General features: G+C 40.2%; 1 protein-coding gene across 1 annotated transcript; it reads right to left on the bottom strand.

The window, feature by feature from the left end:
• Window positions 1-1452: 1452 nt before the first annotated feature.
• Window positions 1453-18749, bottom strand: kcnh4a (potassium voltage-gated channel, subfamily H (eag-related), member 4a). The gene is made up of 16 exons (XM_056400580.1): window positions 18332-18749; window positions 12811-13044; window positions 11438-11569; window positions 11141-11274; window positions 10216-10468; window positions 8874-9031; window positions 8174-8381; window positions 7571-7765; window positions 7283-7482; window positions 6339-6588; window positions 6027-6241; window positions 5809-5847; window positions 4636-5003; window positions 4464-4543; window positions 4291-4367; window positions 1453-3878 (listed from the first exon to the last, which is right to left on the bottom strand). Exons 1-16 carry the CDS (start codon window positions 18405-18407, stop codon window positions 2886-2888), a joined length of 3612 nt encoding a protein of 1203 aa, XP_056256555.1. The 5' UTR covers window positions 18408-18749; the 3' UTR covers window positions 1453-2885.
• Between the last annotated feature and the right edge of the window lie 957 nt (window positions 18750-19706).

Here is a 19706-nt window from a genome sequence, read left to right as displayed (position 1 = left end):
GCAGACCACCATACTGAAAGCAGAAGTTAAAGGTGAGGGCACTGGCAGCCTGTGGCACCAAGCAACCGCTTTCTAGGCTGCAGTCAAAAAGTCAAAATAATCTCCTTTTCTAACTACTTTTCCTTGACCGCGATGGAAAACGTCATGAGCTCAAGGAAAGATGCAAAGGACTTACGAAAAGAAAACCGCGGTGCAGAGAGAATCCGACTGCACTTCCACTAAGCTTTTTTTTCTATCTTTCAAACTAACTTTATTCATAACACTTGAACGATAAACTCCCCTATCCTAACCACAAAAACAAACAGGATTGACATGTTGAAATAAGATACAAATAGAGAAAGGTGAGCTGTTAAAATAATAATTAAATAGAAATGCAACTGAGCAAGGGATCAGAAATTATATTGAGACATAATTATATCGAGTTTAGTTTCCTGGCATAGGCGCATTTGACATTTCTATACAATTGTTAAGTAGAGAAAATTCATTTTTAGTGCATTCCACAATGGGAGGGGAATTAGTGGAACATTTATATGTAAGTTATAGTATTTTGTTATTATGATGAGATTCAATATGCTTGTTCTTCATGATGACTCCTAACTGGACAGATTTGAAAGAGAAGAAATCTATATTTATGGATTTGGGGTGCGGTCGATCATACAAGTATTTCCATAAGGATTGTGTCACAAACATCTACATTTACATGAGTCTGCCATGGTGAACTGTTAAGTCGCTCTAGATGTTGTTGAGGCAAGGAATTGTGGGTCAGTATTTCTATTTCCCTTTTGTAAAGGAAGGTCCAGTGTTTCCTGTGGTAAAGAAGATAAGGAAAGGAGCCACAGTGCTTCCTGTCTTATCATTCAGAGAATTCGACCAGCTCTTAACATGGCTCATGTTATGGCCCGGCTCTGAGACCATAGCAAATAAGGGAATTTTTTGCAACAGAAATTAGTGTTTTAACAAAGATAACAAAAATGGCAAAATCAGAACTCCAACAGAAGATGATGTGGTGCCAGGATGGGGAGGATTTATATAATCTAGGTTGAGGACAATGGCCGGCTTCCTCCACTTTGTTGATGACCTCCAGTTCAACTCATCCAGAAACTTCCAAGAACACAAAACACAACACAGCAACAACACAACACACACCCAGGCCCTGGGGCCATCACACTGACACTGAATTACATCCAGGTCATTTCACTCAGTTAGGAACATTCCTAAACAAAAAAAAAGACTTTTCGGCCGCAGCCGATTTTGCACATTTTGAAATAAAAAGGAAAAAAAATACTCTCTTTGCTAATCCTCCATGTTATTATTGCTAGAGTCACACTGTGGTATGTTAACATAATTGCGTAAACGCAGGTTTTAACATAATGGAGCAAACATCAGTTTAGTAGTCCACTTAGTGAATGAAAAAGAAACTTATGAAAGAAAGAGTCGACTACATGTTGTTTTCAGGTTTTTATTTACAAACTTGTTTGTTTTTCACTTTTCCGTGACATCTGAACAGCAGCAGAGTGACAACTGACACTGACATAATTAAGTGGTGTAAATATTTGAAATAAAAATTAACGGTGTGCTTTGGGGGCTAACATGTCTCATAACCGCAACATCCATGGTTTGATTCCAGCAGTGGAGTTTTGTTGTATGTTCTCAAACTTTTTCACTTTAAGAACCCCAAGTGACACAAAGAGGCCACAGACCCCCATTTGATTAGATTGCTTTTAGATGTTTTAAAGTGTTTGAGACCCATGAACAAGGTAATTATCTTCACAATAATCAGCATATATTATTGTAATTTTACCAAGGAGTCTCTCTATAATTCCATAGTTTACTTTTGATGTTGATGTATGCCTTACTTTGGGATTATTTATCACTTTACAAACTGAAAATCATTTTGACCCAAATTTGAGCCTGTATCAGTGTAGTCATCTGGAGCGAGATGGAAGAGCAAGAGCAAAGAGTCAGAACTGTCTTCTACACATTCACAAATTTGAATATTGCATTTTAAAGGTTACAAAGGTTGATTTTCTTTTGGAATTATCTGTATCACTTTACACACTGAAAATCTTTTTGACCCTAATTTGAGCCTGTACTATCTGAGCCTTTAGTTCATATTCACTGAAAGTGAGGTACATGAATTGTCTGTACCATATTGTGCCTTCCTGGACACTAGTTAGAGATGAAGACTTACCAGAGTCTAATTTGAATCATGTGTGCTTGCTGTCCTCTACTGGTCACAATTAGGAACTGCAATAATCATAATCACAATTGTGTGTGCGTATATATATATATATATACCATGTAACATTGAGTAAACCCTTGGTTGTCTTATTGACTTATATTATGAATTATTAAACACATATTTTACTTTGCACAACATATTTTACTGTAGGCTATTAAATATAGACAAAACTGTGAAATAAGTGTGAATCAATCACTCTATTACATGTTACAGGGGTTCTTTTTATATCATTCATAAGGTTCCCTAAAAAATAGGTACACAAATTTTACTTTTTCAGTTAACATCCAGTTGTGTTCTGTGGTATAGGTATAAAAATGCTGAGCAGGTCCAGTTGTTTCTCATTTTGAATCAAGATGTAAGCGGAGAAGATCTACAGGGTAGTCAGGTAACCACCTGTCACAACTGAGTTGCGCTGCATACCCATAGCTTGTAGCTTGAATGTCAAGTCTATGTGCACGTTGCTGCTATAATTTATGTGATTTGAGGTGAATATCAACAGTAAATCAATCTTGTAATAATGTCTTGTGGTGTACCTGATACAAAAAAATGCACAAATTCAATGCTAGAGACACAATCCTTTACACTAAAAGGTACAATAAAGTCATCATATTCAGACAGTAACACAACAAGATACTGCATGTCATCATTGTGGGTTTTGTATTCCCTCAATGTCCAAGAGAGGGGGTTCAACCTCTATGGTTGGAGTACTGCTGCCCGTTACCTGAGATTCAATATTGTCTGTCCTCTCTTGATACAGTGAAGCTCTAGTTTCTCTGTCTGTTACCTGGTCCAGCAGAGAAAATGCAAAGTCCTGTGTGTGGTGCACAGAGCTGGATCCTACTGGGTCATTTTGTGTGGGACTATTGATAGAGCTCTGTTGGCCTGGGATGTGCCCTGTGCATATAGATGTGTGGACTCCTAAGGGGTTGAGAGAACTGAAGGCAGTGTGATACTGTGGCTGGCTAGTGGGAGTGATGGATGTATGGATGGGTGTCTGGGACCTGGTATGATTATGTGTGGGATCAGAGTTGGTTTGAACACTCAGAGGGGCATGGGTGTAGCCAGAATTTACTGGGGAACATAGGGAGTGAGAGTTGCTCATTGTAGGAATAGAGGCATTGTAGATCCCCTGTGGGGCCTGGCAAATCACAGGGAAGCTACTGAAGGCAGGACTGAGGCCCAAAAGGGATGGACCTCCATGAGAGTGGGTCATGTAAGAAGAGTTTGAAGATGTTCTGGTAGTTTGGAAGGGGCCACACTGGCTCTGTAGCCTGTGAGCTGTGGGCCCTTCTCTGTCAGAGCAGCACAAGTGTAAACAGGATGACATAGGGCTTGAAGAGTGCAGCAACGTGGGACTTCTGCCCTGGGAGGGCATCCCAGTGCAGCCCCACCCATTTCTAGCAGGGTGGCTAATCGCATCATGATGGAGGTGCAGCCCAGTGGCTATATTTAGAGGGACATGAGACTGCCAGTCACTGGAAGCAGTCACATTAGGACTGGGGACCATCTGTATGCCATAGGAATACGAGGAAACAGGAGAGTTATAATGGAGCATGGCCATATGAGACTGCAGGTAATGCATTATGTCATGGAGCTCCTTGGCAAGGTTGGATACATCTTGGTTCAAGTTGTTCACCTAAAAAGAAAAAGAAATATACCCAATATATTTTTTATAATTTTTATAGAACTCCTCAATTATATAAACCCCCCCCCCCCCCAAAAAAAAACAAAAAAACAGAGAGAAACAGAGATACACATTGAGGGATAAAAGTGTAGTTGTTTAAAAGATATTGTTAAAATTGGAGTACATTCACTTCTTAATGGGCATTTTAACAGTGTAGATTAAAAAAAAAGAAGTAATTTAGCATTAAATACATGTCAAACAACCAGGGCATATTCATGATGCACATGCTCAGCTGTTCAGGAGCAGCAAAATACTGACAATGTGAAAGAATTACAGAAACATGTGTGTAAAAATGTATATACATCAAGGTAATCAATTTTTTTTCTATTTTCATGTCATTATGTTTTTCTAATGTTGACCATACCTCTTTGTTCAGTTTGCTTATGTTTTGTCTCACTTCCTCCGTTTCCAAGAGCAGATTAGCGCTCACCTGTAACTGCTCTGAAAAAGGATGAAGAATAGAGAAATGCTGAGTATGGACATATAATATGAGATCAGTTCACTTGCTGTCCACTGTGCATCTTACATAGACTTTACCTGTGACGGTAGTCTCTGCTTCGCTCTGCTCTACATTGAATTGAAATGTGTGACTATTGTCCTCAATTCCATCTACAACCCTAGCAGAGACAAAAATAAGTGTTACATCATTTTTAATCGATGCAAACTGATTACTGATTCATATTCAGGTAAAGCAGGATGAATAGCTTACCTGGGGCTAAGGTTCAGTGGACTAACACAAGGCAGAGACGGCATGAGTAGCTTGGCAGGCCGATGGTTCAAGTCCGGGTCACTGGTGAGACAGGGCAAAGGAGACAAAGAGAGCTCCTCCCTGGTGAATGCCTGAGGAGAGGGGCTGTGGCCTCTACTACCTTGAACGGGTGACCGACAGAGGCGGAGTGCGTTGATGTGGCGGAGCTCCTCCCCTAACAGGGTGCTGAGGCAGGGCTGATGAACAGGGCTGCCCATTCTCTGTAGCAGAGGCACTCTCCTCTGCTGAGAGTGTTTCATGTCTTCTCCATGTTCTGCATCATCTGCCTCAATGATGAAGGGCAGTTTATGGTCCATAGAAACATGACCCTGAGGAGAAGATGGTTGGGAAGTCAGTGTGTTTTCTTTTTTCTTTGATTTGTGGAAATGATTAATGATTATTTTTGTGTGTGTAATATACCCATCATATCACTGTAGCATTAGGGTTTAGCTCAGAGTGGCAGCACATTTAGTGTAAGAAGACAAATTGATTTCTGGTGTAAAATAGCAGATATTTGTATGTACAGTGTGCTGAATAAAAATTTATGAGCAGAATCTAAAAGGTTTTTTTTTTATGTCTGCAACAGACCAGAAACTGAAAATAGAAAACAAACAGCTACAGTCCAGATACATTACTAAGTCAACTTTGGCTATTCTTGTCATTTCAACTTTCTTTATATGAGCATGCAACCTAGCCAGTTTCTGAAAACAGTTGTTCTGGGGCCTGCAGTAAATTTTCTCATGGCTTGTGCATATTGAAGTGTGCACACAAACCTGAAATAATTAATGTAGCAAAGCCTTCTCTGACTCCTTTTACTCTTATTAATTTTGACTGTGACGTATAGGTTCTTTTAGGCTTCTCTTCGTTAGCTTGTGCACTTGTTTGTAGCTTAAAGTTTTATCTCTTGCCTGTGTGGCCCATTTGCAAATATATGCTGTTTCTGTCACTTTCGCTTTCTCTTTTGCTTAGATGGTCATCCATCTGTATCTAATCTATTTGTATGAATTAACACAGTCAATGTGTTGTTTTCCATATTTACTATGACAAGTTGTAAGATTTCAGAGAAGCAGAGTAATGCCTTGCGATGTGAACACAGACTGTACTGTAGCATGTACCTTAGTGAGGCACACATACCTGAGAAGACCTGGGAGTCCATGGAAACCTTGTTACTCCCTAGAGATATTGAAGTCAAAATGAACAAGCGATTACACACACATTCTATATTTGGTGACAAAGTATTGGTATGTTTCAATTAATGAGCAGGAACAAAGAAATTAAACACTTGTACATTGGATTTCTGCCTCTGTCTGCAGTGTTTTCCACTGCCTGTGAAGTGATGGCAAATGTCTTACATCAGCTTCACTGCCCTCTCTCAAGTTGTAGGTGAGGTTGTGGTGGATGTCAGAGCTGAACCGACTGCCGTACTCTGGGTACAACCCGAGGACCTCCCTCAAAGCCCTCACACTGATGTACTGCAAGTCACAGTAGGTAAGTGCCTTCACATCTGCATTGGTCTTGATCACCTGGTCATGTTCTGGGAGATCAGCTCCAATAAGGTCACCTTTGCCTGTAGGGATTGTGAGTTAAACAGAAGGGTTACGACAAGGTGCAAAGAGGCAAACATGAGTAAGAGGGGAAATGTTTCACACTTGGTGCATGCTGACCCAGGATGGCTAGGACCATGCCATCTTTCAGAACCTCCAGGGAACCGGAACAGACGAAATAGTTGGCTTGTAGGGCATCTCCGTGGCGGATAAGGTATTCTCCTGGTGCACAGAAGGAGGTCTTAATGTGCAGGGAGAGGGAGCGCAGACACCCTCTGCTGGCTCGCTCAAATACAGGCAGCTGCAGGATGTCTTTGTTCAGATGCATGGCAATATCAGCTCGCAGTTCATCTGGGAAGTCATGCAGCAACTAAAACAGAAGACCGGGAAAAAGGGAAAAATCTAAGCATTTATTGACTATTGCTATGCTTTCGATTTCGTCCAACTGGTCTGACAAATACTTGAATACTTCCTCCACCACTGTAAAACACAAGAACAAAAAAAAAAGGAAAAAAAAAGGCACACATTGTGGTTTTAAAGGTAGATGCGCTCATATGATGTGTCAAGCTGCTAAGCGAAAACAGACATGAGGTGTTAAAGCCAGCATGTTCTCAGAAACCAGGGCCTGTGTCTGTTACCTTCAACAGTGAATTAATTATCTACAGATGGCGATGGCGAGGGTGTTAATGAGTATTCTCTCTATTTCAACTCCTACCCTTGTAATTACAGAGAACTTCTCCTAGATCGGTTCTGGCATTGTTTCTGACTTTCTATTTGTAACAAAGTGCCATCTACTTAAGGAAATGGAATAACACTCCAGAGAATGTGAGGTGACCCACATATTAAGGATGGCATTTCTGAATCTGGAATCTAGCACCCACACAAAATGTACTTTTTCTTCATGAAAAAAAAAAGACATTACAGCAGCCCACACAGTCAACGGTTCATATACAGTTCAGTTACTTATTAAAAAGTGACTAACTTTACGAGAGAGATATCTTTTTGAAGATACCACAGGCAAATAGAACCACACAAACACTCCTAGTTTGTCGTTTTTCACTCACCTCATTGGCATTGATACCATTGTTGACTGACCAGGTGGCCTGAAAGTACTCCAGCATCCTCTGCTTCAGCTGTTGAGGTAGCCGATGCACACGGATGAAGTCCTTAAGATCCTTCATTCGGGTGTGATACAGCGAGCGCCGTGAGTACATGCGCTGGATGATGGCCGTCACGTTGCCAAAGACCACAGCATGCATCAGGGCTGGAGGTGGGAGAGGGAGTGACATTATGGTGTTCTCAGATCATTTGACATAGTTCTGTGAATTTTCTGTGATTACCAGTAAACTCACCGCCCATGAGCATAATGCAGATGGAGAAGATTTTCTCGGCATCTGTGTTGGCACACACATTGCCAAAACCAACACTGGTGAGGCTGCTGAGAGTGAAGTAGAGAGAGGCGATGTAGGCGCTAGGCATGGATGGACCACCCATGGTGCTGTTGATGTATGGCGTCTCCAGACGCTTTCCCAACTCCTGAAGCCACCCTGGTGGATGAAGTCAGAAGATGGCTGGATGAACTCATGCGGGGGGGGGGGGGGGGGGGGGGTCTAAGGTGACTAAACTAATTGTGAAAAAATGTTTTTTATAGTCTGCTTCAATGGATGACCCTCTCTCCTTTGGTAGGTGATATAATGCGTGGCAGGTGATATAATGGGAAATGATATAATGAATTATTGGTGATATAATGAAATAGAAAACTCTGTGACCTGCACTTCCTCTGGACTGAGAAGACAAGCTAGATGCTGAAATGATGCTGCGACATTCAGTCATTCATGCATGACTAGAGATGTGCTGAGCTGGCCCGATGCGGTTGCCAGGAGAGACACTAAGAACATTACACTCTTGATTTAGTGGAGTGGGAGCTGTCAAACACACACATACAATGAGCTCACCTATGTCCCAGGTAACGGGGTCACTGCTTTCTATCTCCTTGCGTCCGATGACATACCAGACACAAGCCATCCAGTGAGCCAGCAGGGCGAACACAGACATGAGCAGGGTCAGGACCACAGCGCTGTACTGGGAGTAGCGATCCAGTTTCTGTAACAGGCGAAGCAGACGCAGAAGACGAACTGTCTTCAACAAGTGCACGAGCGAGGTCTAGACAAAGAGAGGGAGAGGAAAAATGATCAGCTATCATTTTTTTAAACTCTGTTCTGTTAGATAAGATTTATTGGTTTTAACCTGTGACCCATCCTCCTGTCTCATCTAACCTTGAGATTCAGTGTCTTTTAATAGTCTCTATTGTGAAACACTTACTCTGAATTCAATGTTACTATTAGCAGGAAAGTGTTTTAACCAGAGTCAGAGAGATGTCTGTGTGTGTCATCTGAGGCCTGTGGCAAAGTAAGACTAATCCACAAGAAGTACCAGTGTTTATCTTGAGGATAAAACTAAAGCGGGCAGACAATCGTGAGTGCTCAGTGAAGTGGGTGAATGTAGAGGGATAATCATCTCCAGTCCAGTGCTCTGAGGGAATAACACTACTAAAACATTAGTGGCCAGTCTTAAAGTTAGTGCATTTAAAGAGACAGGAAAGTGTAAAACCTGGGGGCATACTGTACTTCCAGTTATATAAAATGACAATCTTACGACTGTGATGTTGAAGGCGTAGAGAAGGTCGAAGGGCAAAGCTGCGATCAGATCCACAAAGAACCAGGTGGTACAGTAATGGAGGTAGATGGATCGGGCGTCATACACTACCTGACCTGACTGACTCACATAAGTGGTACGGAAATTCAGGATAATATCTGAAAAGGAGCAGGAAAACAGAACCACATAATTGTACATAATAAAAAAAATGATTGCATAAAACATTTTAGGTCTAAGATGGGCAGTTTGGAAGTTACTGGGACTATAGCTCAGGTACATAGAAAAATAATTTATGAGCAAAAATATCAAATAAATGATTTGTTTAAAGTTCACTAACAAATCAAGTGTTTAGACTGTAATACAACTAATAATTTAGGCAAACCTAAAATAAAAGTTCGGTATAGTATAGTAGGGTGTAGTCCGAAAATGAATATAGGAGGGTTTTCACACCTTTTAAATCATTCCTTGGATATTAGGCAAAATAAAAGTAACTGATAATATTAATATCAGTCAGTTTCAGAATTGCAGTATAAATCATTCATTATTTGAATGGAATTGAAATTATATATTTTTTGAGAAACTATGGACACCACGAAGAATTGCTTTTTTGCCGTTCCCAAATCTACATTAATGCTGAGAAAAGGCTGAATGGACAGTGTTTATGAATTACATGAAAATGGCACAGGGAAAAAGAATTCAGTAGCATACTAAATGTCTTTAAGTGAGGCCATTAAAAAATGATTTTCTTTCACAAAACGTAAAAACATGGAGTGTGAGCATGTGAGAGAATATTTGAGCACAAATATCAGTTGGTCGCCAGACAAACCTGTTGAGAGAGAGAGAGGGAGTCAGAGAGCCTCATGACAGATGTGCTATCACACTTCCTTTGGAGGAAAAGTGGGACAAAGTGAGAGAAATCTAATTATGATTCGTAACCTGGGGCGACAGAGACACCCTGAGTGGGTGTGGAGAGGTAGGAGGTTTAGTGATGTGTTAGCCATCGCCAGGGAAACCGCTGCAGCTGCACTTGGAAATATAGTTGTTCTTAATTTGAGCAGAACATTGTTGTCTCTTCATAATGCTGCTCAAGATGCTTCAAAATATAGGTCAGCTGGTGCACAGCATGCAATCACTGTATGAGATATTACTTTAAAATTATAGTGGTTCAAGCTACAAATCATCTTACTGAAAGAGGTTAGACTACCAGGAAAAAGATGTTTATAGCTGAAGTTGCTTAGAAGTTGTTCAAATTTCTTAGAGAAGTATTTAAAATAAATAAAATTTCATGACTGCAAACATACCCGTGATTACAATGGTTTAATCAAATGTAAATGCATCATACCAAGTATGAAGAGCATCTCCACTGCTATGTCACTGCCTATGGTGCTGCGACTGAAAAGCGAGTGATGGTCACTGCCCTCATCATGACTGACAAAGCAGACATCATAAGGCACCGTGACAGCAACGTAGAAGGTTGCCAGTAGGATTAGCCAGTCCCACAAGGCCTTGGAGATGCTGTAGTGCAGCAGGATGAAACGTGACTTCTTCACAGCTGCAACCTTGTACTCAGGTAGAGACGGTTTCTGGAACACACTCTGAAAGCATCACAAGAAAACAAGAAATATCTGGAAGTCATGGGATTTAAATTGGTGGTGTTCTCACTGCTGACAGCCCGGTGTTGTGGGAGAAGAGTTGGCACAGTTGGAGAGCGGAAGCTTGTTTAATGAACTTACTCAGGCTTAAGGAACTGAAGTGCTTGTATTATATTTATGGCCACCTTAAACCCCGAGGAATAATGAATCCTTTGGATAAATGAAACCAAATTTGAAAATGAGAAAGGCCGGATTTCTTTTCTTCAGTGCCTACTGATGTAGTGTTTGCATACAGTAATTAACTCAGCATGAAACACAGAGTAGCTAGTAAACCTGCCAATGATCATCCATCATCATCATCATCATCATCATCATCATCATCATCATCATCATCATCATCATCATAACATTTTCAATAGACTTGAATAAATAATTTATGCCCTCAGGTTTGTTGAATGGACAGCAGTGATTTGAAGATGGTCACAAATGTACATAAGAAGTAAGGTTCATTTTCTAATCCTTGGTGTCAAAGACCAGCAGACCAAACAATAATGCTTGAGACTGGTAATTGAAACCAGAACAAAGGTTTTTATTTTGAGAAAAGCAACCAAACATGACTCAGTAAAAATGGATAGTGAAATACTGAGACTCATATATATACTGTACTGTACTCACATTGGTCAGCTTCTTTTTGCCCCTCTTGGTGAACAGGTTGGTCAGGTGGTGCAGAATAGTCCTCCCCCTCTGTCGAGCTTGGGAAAAGTGCGATCGGTTGCTTTTCCTGCTCTGGTGAGCAGCCTCTGACATACCTGTGGGCAAAATCAAAGTACCCCACTGAATAAATGTAAAGTATTGTAAATTAATATTCCATTTAGCTTTAGATTATATAAAAAAATGCGGCAGCATGACATTTTGAAGGTGAGGAAGTCTAAATGAAATTCAGACTGTTAACAGCATGAAGCCAGGCCTCACCATCTCCCGGGGCATAGTGGTGGCTCTTCCCATAAGATTCACTGATATCTTTAAAGGATAACAGGAACATCACCACCTCACCTTTCTCGTTTTTAATTGGCACGATATCCAGGAGGCACCAAAATGCATTTCCTGAGGATATTAAAAAAAGTTATTAGTAGAGACTAGAGATTACAATTTTTTACCACAAAATTATGATTGGAATTCTATTAACGCTTGGATAGGAATGTGTTTTTATTCCAGCTAACCTCACCTGACTGTCTGCTGTATGTCTGCATGGCATGTGTTCTGGAGTTGCTTTCCTTAAACAAAACTGGTTCAAAACCTCATCTGACAAAATCACCAAACACACAAGTTAAAGACAAAGACTGTGCTGTAATTTCGGCTATATTTACTTATAAAATGATCACTCAGAGAGAACGTTAGAAGCAACAGAATATCTTTCTTAGTTTGTCTCTCATACAGCGCACAGCCTCTCTGTCTGAGATCCAAAATAGTTTTCAACTACTGTTTTCCCTCAAAAAGTGACCAGGGACTTTATTTTCCTCAACTCCAGATCGAACCAGACTTTTAGTAGAGGCAGGTCTTTATTTCTAATTCCCCCTCTTTGACATGTATAATTGGTCATATACATATTTTAGTAGGAAGCCTCCTTTTGAGTCGCTCCCATCTGTCGCATTGAGGTTACTGCATTCCATGTTAATACAAACTCAACACTTCCTATAATCGATTCAAATTAAAAGCCCTCTAGCTGTTCAGTGGACAGAAACCCTTTTTTTCTTAACAGGACTTTTATTGCTGTGCTGCGTTAAGTTTAATGTCTCATTTCCAGTTGCTATTGTTTTTCCGTTGTTTACATTCTATTCAGATTTGCTAGTTTCTTTAGCATAGCAGTTACCAAAGGCTACACTCTCTCCTTCCAACTCTTCTTGTCTTGTGTCTTATGTTTAGTTATTCCTCTGCCTCATTTAGTAATAATGATACATGTAATTAAAGTAGTTTATTTGCCATAATGGAGGTGAACTTGGTGAACTGGAAGCGTCACTTTACTTCCCTAAAGCTTCAGAGCAGCCAGGAACCAGAACTGTTGGGTGACTACCTGTAACAAGAGGTGTAGCCCTAAGCCCATGGTTGGCACCCATACATGGTCCAGTCATGTGGCATTTGGCTGACCAATAGTGGACAAATGTCATATGTCAGTCAGTCAGTGACATTCACCATTACAGGGATGGCCCTGCTGTTGGGGTTCAGAACATTAGCCTTTAACAAATTCTCAAGCCTAAAAATACTTTTTAGGCTTGAGACATAAAATCGGTGTTGTGTTTAAGAATGCATGGCCAACTCAACATGTGGGTGAACAGATAAATCCTCACCATTTTTCCTATAGAAGCAGACTTCTCCCTGGTACTCCTGCTGTCCCTCCAGAGCTTTGTCTACCTGTTGGGTCACACTCTCATGGGTCTCAGCCCCATGGAGAAAGCTGCAGGTACAAGTTTTCTGCATCACCTCAGTCCGAACAAAACCGGTAAGCTCGCAAAACCCGTCAGAGCAGTACACGATGGGGTAGCCATAGCGACCCAGTGCATTTCCCAGCAGGAAGTTACTGTCTGCAAGGAAAATAAAAGAAGACCAAGGTTGGAAGTATAAAGCTTCTGTGTGTGATTGAACAACAGGCAATATTTTGTGTGTCTTTAACTGCACAGAGACAGTAGTTTCGGCTCTGTGAGCATCACATTCAGACTCTCTCCTCTCCAATGAACTTTACCTTTTTCATGCACCAACAACAAAAAAACAACTTCTCTTTTTCTCTATCTGAGACATTCTCTCTGCCTTCAGCTCAGATACCTGAAATAGTCCAGTGTACATCAGAGAGGGCTTTGAAGTATGCCAGTGGCGTGTATGAAGTCTAAAGGGTATATGCAGTTGGCTCCATGGGGGACCAGTTCCTCAGTGAGGCTTTAGCCCTTAATTAGCATGTGGATTATAGTTTCATCCTGCCAACAGTTGTGCAATGCATTTTACACATACACACACACATATATACACACACACACACACACACACACACACACACACACACACACACACACACACACACACACACACACACACACACACACACACACACACCACCCTGACAATTTATTTCCTGTTGCAATAAATAAGGGGGTGATTACTTACCTCAGGTGTCAGTTTATTGCAACCTAGTGCACCTAGCTACAACTGACGCAGTCCAATACAACAGCCCTGCGATGAATCCTCTTATATGTTATAATGTTCAGTTTTTCTTTTTCTATCTACCTTTATCTTGAAATTTGGTTTGGGCAGCTTTTACTTACACAGATGATTGCTTAATTACACAACAGCCACCATAAAAAAAAAAAAATAAAAAAAAAAAAATCACATGGAGCAGAAAACATTTTTCTTTCTAACAAGCATATTTTAACTACACCTTTCATGTTATGTGATTATATAACAGTGCATGTTCGTAAGGAAGCGAATACCTCTGTGTCTAGAGAATGCTGCTAGAGAAAAAATGGGGGAGATGAAGATCTTGTGTGTGAAATCAATTATCGCACACAGTTGTTAATGAAAGCCTTGTTGAAGGAGAAAAATACAAGTGAAATTATTTCTAACTGCTGGAACAATTAAGAGCCATTTTAGAGCAGGAAGTGTAGGTGGTGAAGCAGAAGAATATAATGAATACTGAATTTGAACAAAGCCCTAAATTCAATCTGCGACATGTTGTTTCTTATGCAGTAAAACACTATTCTCTCAAATAGAAGACTTTCTTCATACTAGGAGGGCTGTGAGAGACCATGTGGATTGAAAGTACTTATCTCAGAGAAAAGTGAGTCAAGAAAGACACTGTGGTTAATGTACTCAAACCAATGACAGATTCATGTACATGTCTTCTTTCCATTGTAAAAACAATTGATAAAGGATCATGCACTCCAAGGTCTTTTGTAAAGAGACATAACAGCCAGACGTCACCATTGTGCACTGACTAATACAGGTCTCCTTTCATTCGTATCCACATATAATGCTAAATGACCCTTCAATATTTAGACAGATAGACCAAGTCCACTGAAAGGTGTCTTCTTTCAGTAATTCACAGAGTTGCTGTTTGAATGAAGGCAGATTTAATTTCCAGCAAACACTCTTGTTTGACGATGCTGCAAAACACAAGAGTGATGATATAGCTGAGGGGACAATGTTGAACACCTGTTCTGCAGCGAGTTTTAATGAATGGTGCTTTGTGTTCCCTCTAGAACTCGGAAGATAAACAGACTGATAATGCCATGGTTTATTCTGATGCGTGCAGCAATAGATTCACTGTCTGTATTTTATATCATATTCAAACAAACAAAAAAAAAAAAGCGGGCAGCATAAAGGGGGTGTGAACAAAGTGTCTGTTCCAGAGGTGCAATTAACAATGTGTGGATATTCTTCCTCAAATGTGTGCAGTTAATCTCACAAGAAACTAAATTAAGATCTTTCCACGCACGAGTTGCCATAGCAATTTGTGCAGCAAAAAAGTAAAACATATGGTAATGCTGCAGTTATCATCTCCGAGGTTACCAAGGAGCTGTGTCCTCTGAAAACACAGATGTAGCCAATAAAGCACTGGCAACATTAGCCTCAGTCTGATTCATTCTTAACTGATTTGAATGACTCTGATTGAGTCAGAATGAGGACTTAGTAAAGAATGAGCTCCTCAGCTAAAACAGAAGCCCTTTGAGCCCCTTGTGTTGATTTATTTTTTCATCAGTTTCATAATGCAATTCAGTCTCAGATTCCTGACCCAACCGTAATCTTCATGAACAAAGTTAAATCTTGAATCTCTTGCCACAGTTATTTGGTTCAGGCTCAAAATCAAACTCTTCCACTTTGCTCTACATCTTTCATCTCCCTCGGTCTGTTTCTATGGCTTCATGTTATTCAAGAGAACACTGTGGTTCACACTGACAGTCATAAAAATCTGACTGGCTGTGAAACTTACTCACAGCGGCCTCTTGTCAGTAAATGCTCAAGGTCTTAGCTCAGAAAATGAGTGTGTATTGTGAATAATTACAAAAAGATTTTTGAATTTCTTAGTCATGAACCACTTTATGAGTAGTCACTTAATGCATTTGCTTCCTTCCAGTTAATATTGCAATCACTCAAAAGCAAGAATTGTTATCGCTAATTATCGATGACAGCACTTGTGAGGAGTAGAAAGATGCAATTCAAACACCTACTCGTGACAATTAGCAGAAGAGACTGTTGACAATGAGGGACATAAAGCAGCTACAGCTTTCCGTGCTCGGTACCGTGCAATTATATCACTAAAGCAATTTAATACCTAGATACATGATACTCTTGACCCTGAAATTCAGTACAAAGTACAAATACTATACAAGAAATTATACCTGCTAAACCATCAAATTAATTCTTTAAATATGATATTAATTAGTTTTATTTGGATGCGGTGATTGATTAGATGAATAATTTAAGTAATTTTTCTCAGCTTCCCAAGAGGATGACTGAGCAAGACCTCCACTGATATGTGATTGGCTCTTGCCCTCTGCATAATTTATTTTAATTCATTTTCCTGCTCACATATCAGGCTCATGTGAATACCACCTCCACTCCCCTGAGCCCGCAGCCTCAGTTCACATTCACACTGGGGAGCTTTTTGTCATTTATTATTTTGTCTGCAAAGAGACATGACTTCAAATAGACTTTCAGCTCCGCAGTTATCCTCTTGTCTTCAAAGAGACATCTCCACACAAAAAAAGCTTTCGATTCAGCCGAGACGGATTCAAAAGCAGTTCTCAGACTGAATTGTGCTCTGAAGCCACCTCTTGTCAGTGAGGCCCTTCACCACCCACTCAGCTACTTGGTCAATCCACCCACTTCACATACCAGAGGTAGGCTATAAGATGTGCTGCGCTGATGTGTGTAGCCTTCATGTGCAAGTCTAAGTGTGCGGAATGCAAGGGCAAGATGACGCGAAGAAGGGCCGGAGGATTTGTGTGTGCATGTGTGTAATAGGGAGATACAGACGGAGATAGTGTCATCTAACTGAATTTGTGAATTTGTTATGTTGTGAAGTTGTGATGGACAGTCTGACCCATACACACTCTGTCACACCATTAATTATGTTCTGGAACGAGCTGTCTACCGCCTGCTGAGTTTCTATGTGTATGGATTTTAAGGTGGGGACTAGTCAGGCAGGAACAAAAGCACAAAACCAACAAAACAAAAAGTTCAAATGGATGAACAGTGGATGAATTGCATTGTCTTAGCATTAAAATAAACCCACAGTCTGACTGTTAGGGCTATATTTCAATAATGTAATAAGCAAAGACCAACAAATTGAATGTGAGTTAGGTTTGTGACGGTGTATCCAGGTGCATCTGCTCTACTTCATTCATGTCAATCCAGCTGCAGTGTGAAATACCATATAAATCAGCCCTAACGAGTCACATTACTGTTCTCATTGTTCCAACTAAAGTGGTGAAAGGTAAAAATAGCTCACAATGAACCTTTCCAAAACAGGAAAATAATGTTGCTGTCTGGGAGTTTCAGAGTGGTGGCAGAGGTGAGCGTTACTAATATGCAAATGTGGAATTCACATTTGTGAAAACATTGAAAGTCACATCATGCCATGTTTTCGATTCAATTCAACATTTAATTTCAAACTCAATAACTGTAAAAAAAAAAAAAATAATTATAAGATAATAAAAAGTTAAGAAAAAAGCAACCACAGTTTTTCAATACAATGATATTTCCTCTGCGATAATGTTTCTACTGATTGCTTTTAGGCGAATAGTAATTAGCATAATTGTGTAGCTGATGCAAATTTGCATCAAGTATTTTTTTTTATGAACTTGTTGGTAGATAATTATTAAATGAAAGACACTGTACAGAAACAGATTTGGTCCTGACTGACATCTATTTTCAGCAGCGTCAACTGGCAATTTTTCACCAAAACATTAACACCTCTTTTGCCTCATTTGCATGGAGCTTCCATTTTCTCTTTCTCTCTTCTGCCACCTGTACACCATGCGACCAATGCTTGGCCCAGATGACCAAAAGGATGTGCTAAGCAAATATCAAGGTCAGAAAAATACCAATATATCTTGCAGTAATCTGCCCTGCCATGAGAATAGAGCCCTGAATGTTTTAAAGCTTTATATTGATAAGAATTAACATAGAGATAATCTGTGGAAAATGTGTGGATTCAGTGGTATTTGTTTGGCAGATTTCAAATGAGAGGAAAGATGACAAGCATTAGTTATGCAGCCTTGATATGTTTATGTTTGCTTGTTTTAAAGATGCACCGTGACTGAATAATGCATGAATCTCAAAAGTGAAATATCCTAACAAGCAACACAACGGCTCAACAAGTGGCTCTTTAGTTCCAATTTATCATTCTATAGGCTGCACTGTCCGCCTCCATCTCTAGTTCTGCTTTACTGTCATAACGTGCAGTCTTATAATTGGATCTCACCACAGTTGGATACATTTGTCGACAGCAGCGTTTGTCAGTGCCAGTCACAATCCTAAACTGGGTTACAAAAACGCCACAGGCTGAAATCCTAAAAGCTAGGCGTAGCTGGTGGAGTTGCGTCCTTAAAACTGAGACAAAACCATTTGCACGCAACACAATTTTCATTTTATAACACGTCCCTTGAGAAAAGTTTGACTCACAGTGATTTCACAGATGTCACAGTGCGCACACACAGTCCAAGAATGTACATGACATAAACAATGCACTGTTCAAACTAATAAGAAGCATTGTTAGTGAAGTTTATCAAATCAAGTTGTGCAGGCTTTTTTTTTTGTTTTAGTTAAAAACACCGACTACAGAGTACAATAGAAATCATTTCTCAAAAATATACTCACGAGTGCCATCAAAGTGGTTTGCAATGGTATCCAGGAAGGTGTTTTGTGGCGCTAGGAGGCCCTTCATCACAGGCATCTTGTACTCAGAGAAGGCTACAGACTCTCAGACAGCAGTTTCCAGTAGTTCCTCACTATTCCCCAAAGAGAACCTGAAAGAGAACCGCGGTGCCTCTCCTTGGGCTCGTTTGTAACTCCTCTACAAGCTTCTATCAGAGTGTGAGTGTGTGTGTTGTTTCTATTCTGTGTCGTTGAGAGGAAACCACTGACTTACATCATGCAGAAATTTATATCTTGAGAAAAGAGCTCGAAGGTGTTGTAGTTCTCTCAAGCTTCTCTCTCAGAATTGAGTCAGGCTCTTTCAGGTTCAGTTGCGCATCCCTTTGCTCTCAGCACTGCTCCAGTATCACAGCGAAGCCTCAGCTTCTCTTCAGTCAGTCTAACTCCACTCACCATGGTTTCTGCCATCTCTGTATCCCCTCCCTCTGTCTTTCATACAAAAGCCTGAACCATCCCCCTTTCCACACACTGTAAATTTATTAGTTATCTCTCTCGCTTTCTGTCTTTCACATACACATCTTGCATCCTCCTACTTCTCACTCCCCAGAGAACTTATTAGAAATCAATCTCTTTCTCCATCTGTTTTCTCTTTCCCGCTCTCTCTACCTCTGCACCTTTTCTGAAAATCCTTTTTTGGGAGGTACAGCAGAATGTTTTGTTGCTCAGGTTGCTTGCTGATCACTTACATTCACACACTGTTCTATACAAACACTGAAACACAAAAAGAGAGCCTCAGCACATGTTGGTTGCTGTGGATACACAGAGGACAATGGTTAGTCATCTTTGGCGTTTGTATAGAGATTTTGTTTTTTCTTCAGCTCTTCTTTGGACATATGGAGGTGCTTCTTTGAATGGCACCTTCCCAATTACCACTTTCCTCCAGGTTCCATATGGGAGGCTAAAGCTGTTGTGCACAATCAAACATCTGACTTGACATTTCATTAACGCATACATTATTAAAGTCTACTCTTATCCATGAAAAGGTCAAACACACAGCCTACTAAAATCAATATTTCATATCCGTGTTTTAATATGGTCAGTTTACAAAGAAAGATTTTGGTTATATATTTATCTAGTGCCATTTTGTCAGATTTAAATGATTTTACATAAGCAGTCATCTATAAATTGACTAGTTTAAGGTGCCAATTAACTGAGCACTCCATCAAACAGCTGTATAAGACAATCTGATTCCTCTAGATTTGTATTCACAGTCACAAACAGCATTGTGATGGACAAAACGCTAAATAAAACAGAGAAGGTGCAGGAAAGAGCAAATATAAACCATGCCCAAAAGTAACATGTATCTGTGTGTGTTAGC

This window comes from Seriola aureovittata, chromosome 17, assembly GCF_021018895.1.
Source record: "Seriola aureovittata isolate HTS-2021-v1 ecotype China chromosome 17, ASM2101889v1, whole genome shotgun sequence".
In the NCBI taxonomy this organism is placed as follows: domain Eukaryota; kingdom Metazoa; phylum Chordata; class Actinopteri; order Carangiformes; family Carangidae; genus Seriola; species Seriola aureovittata.
This window is presented reverse-complemented; position numbering and strand designations above follow the sequence as displayed.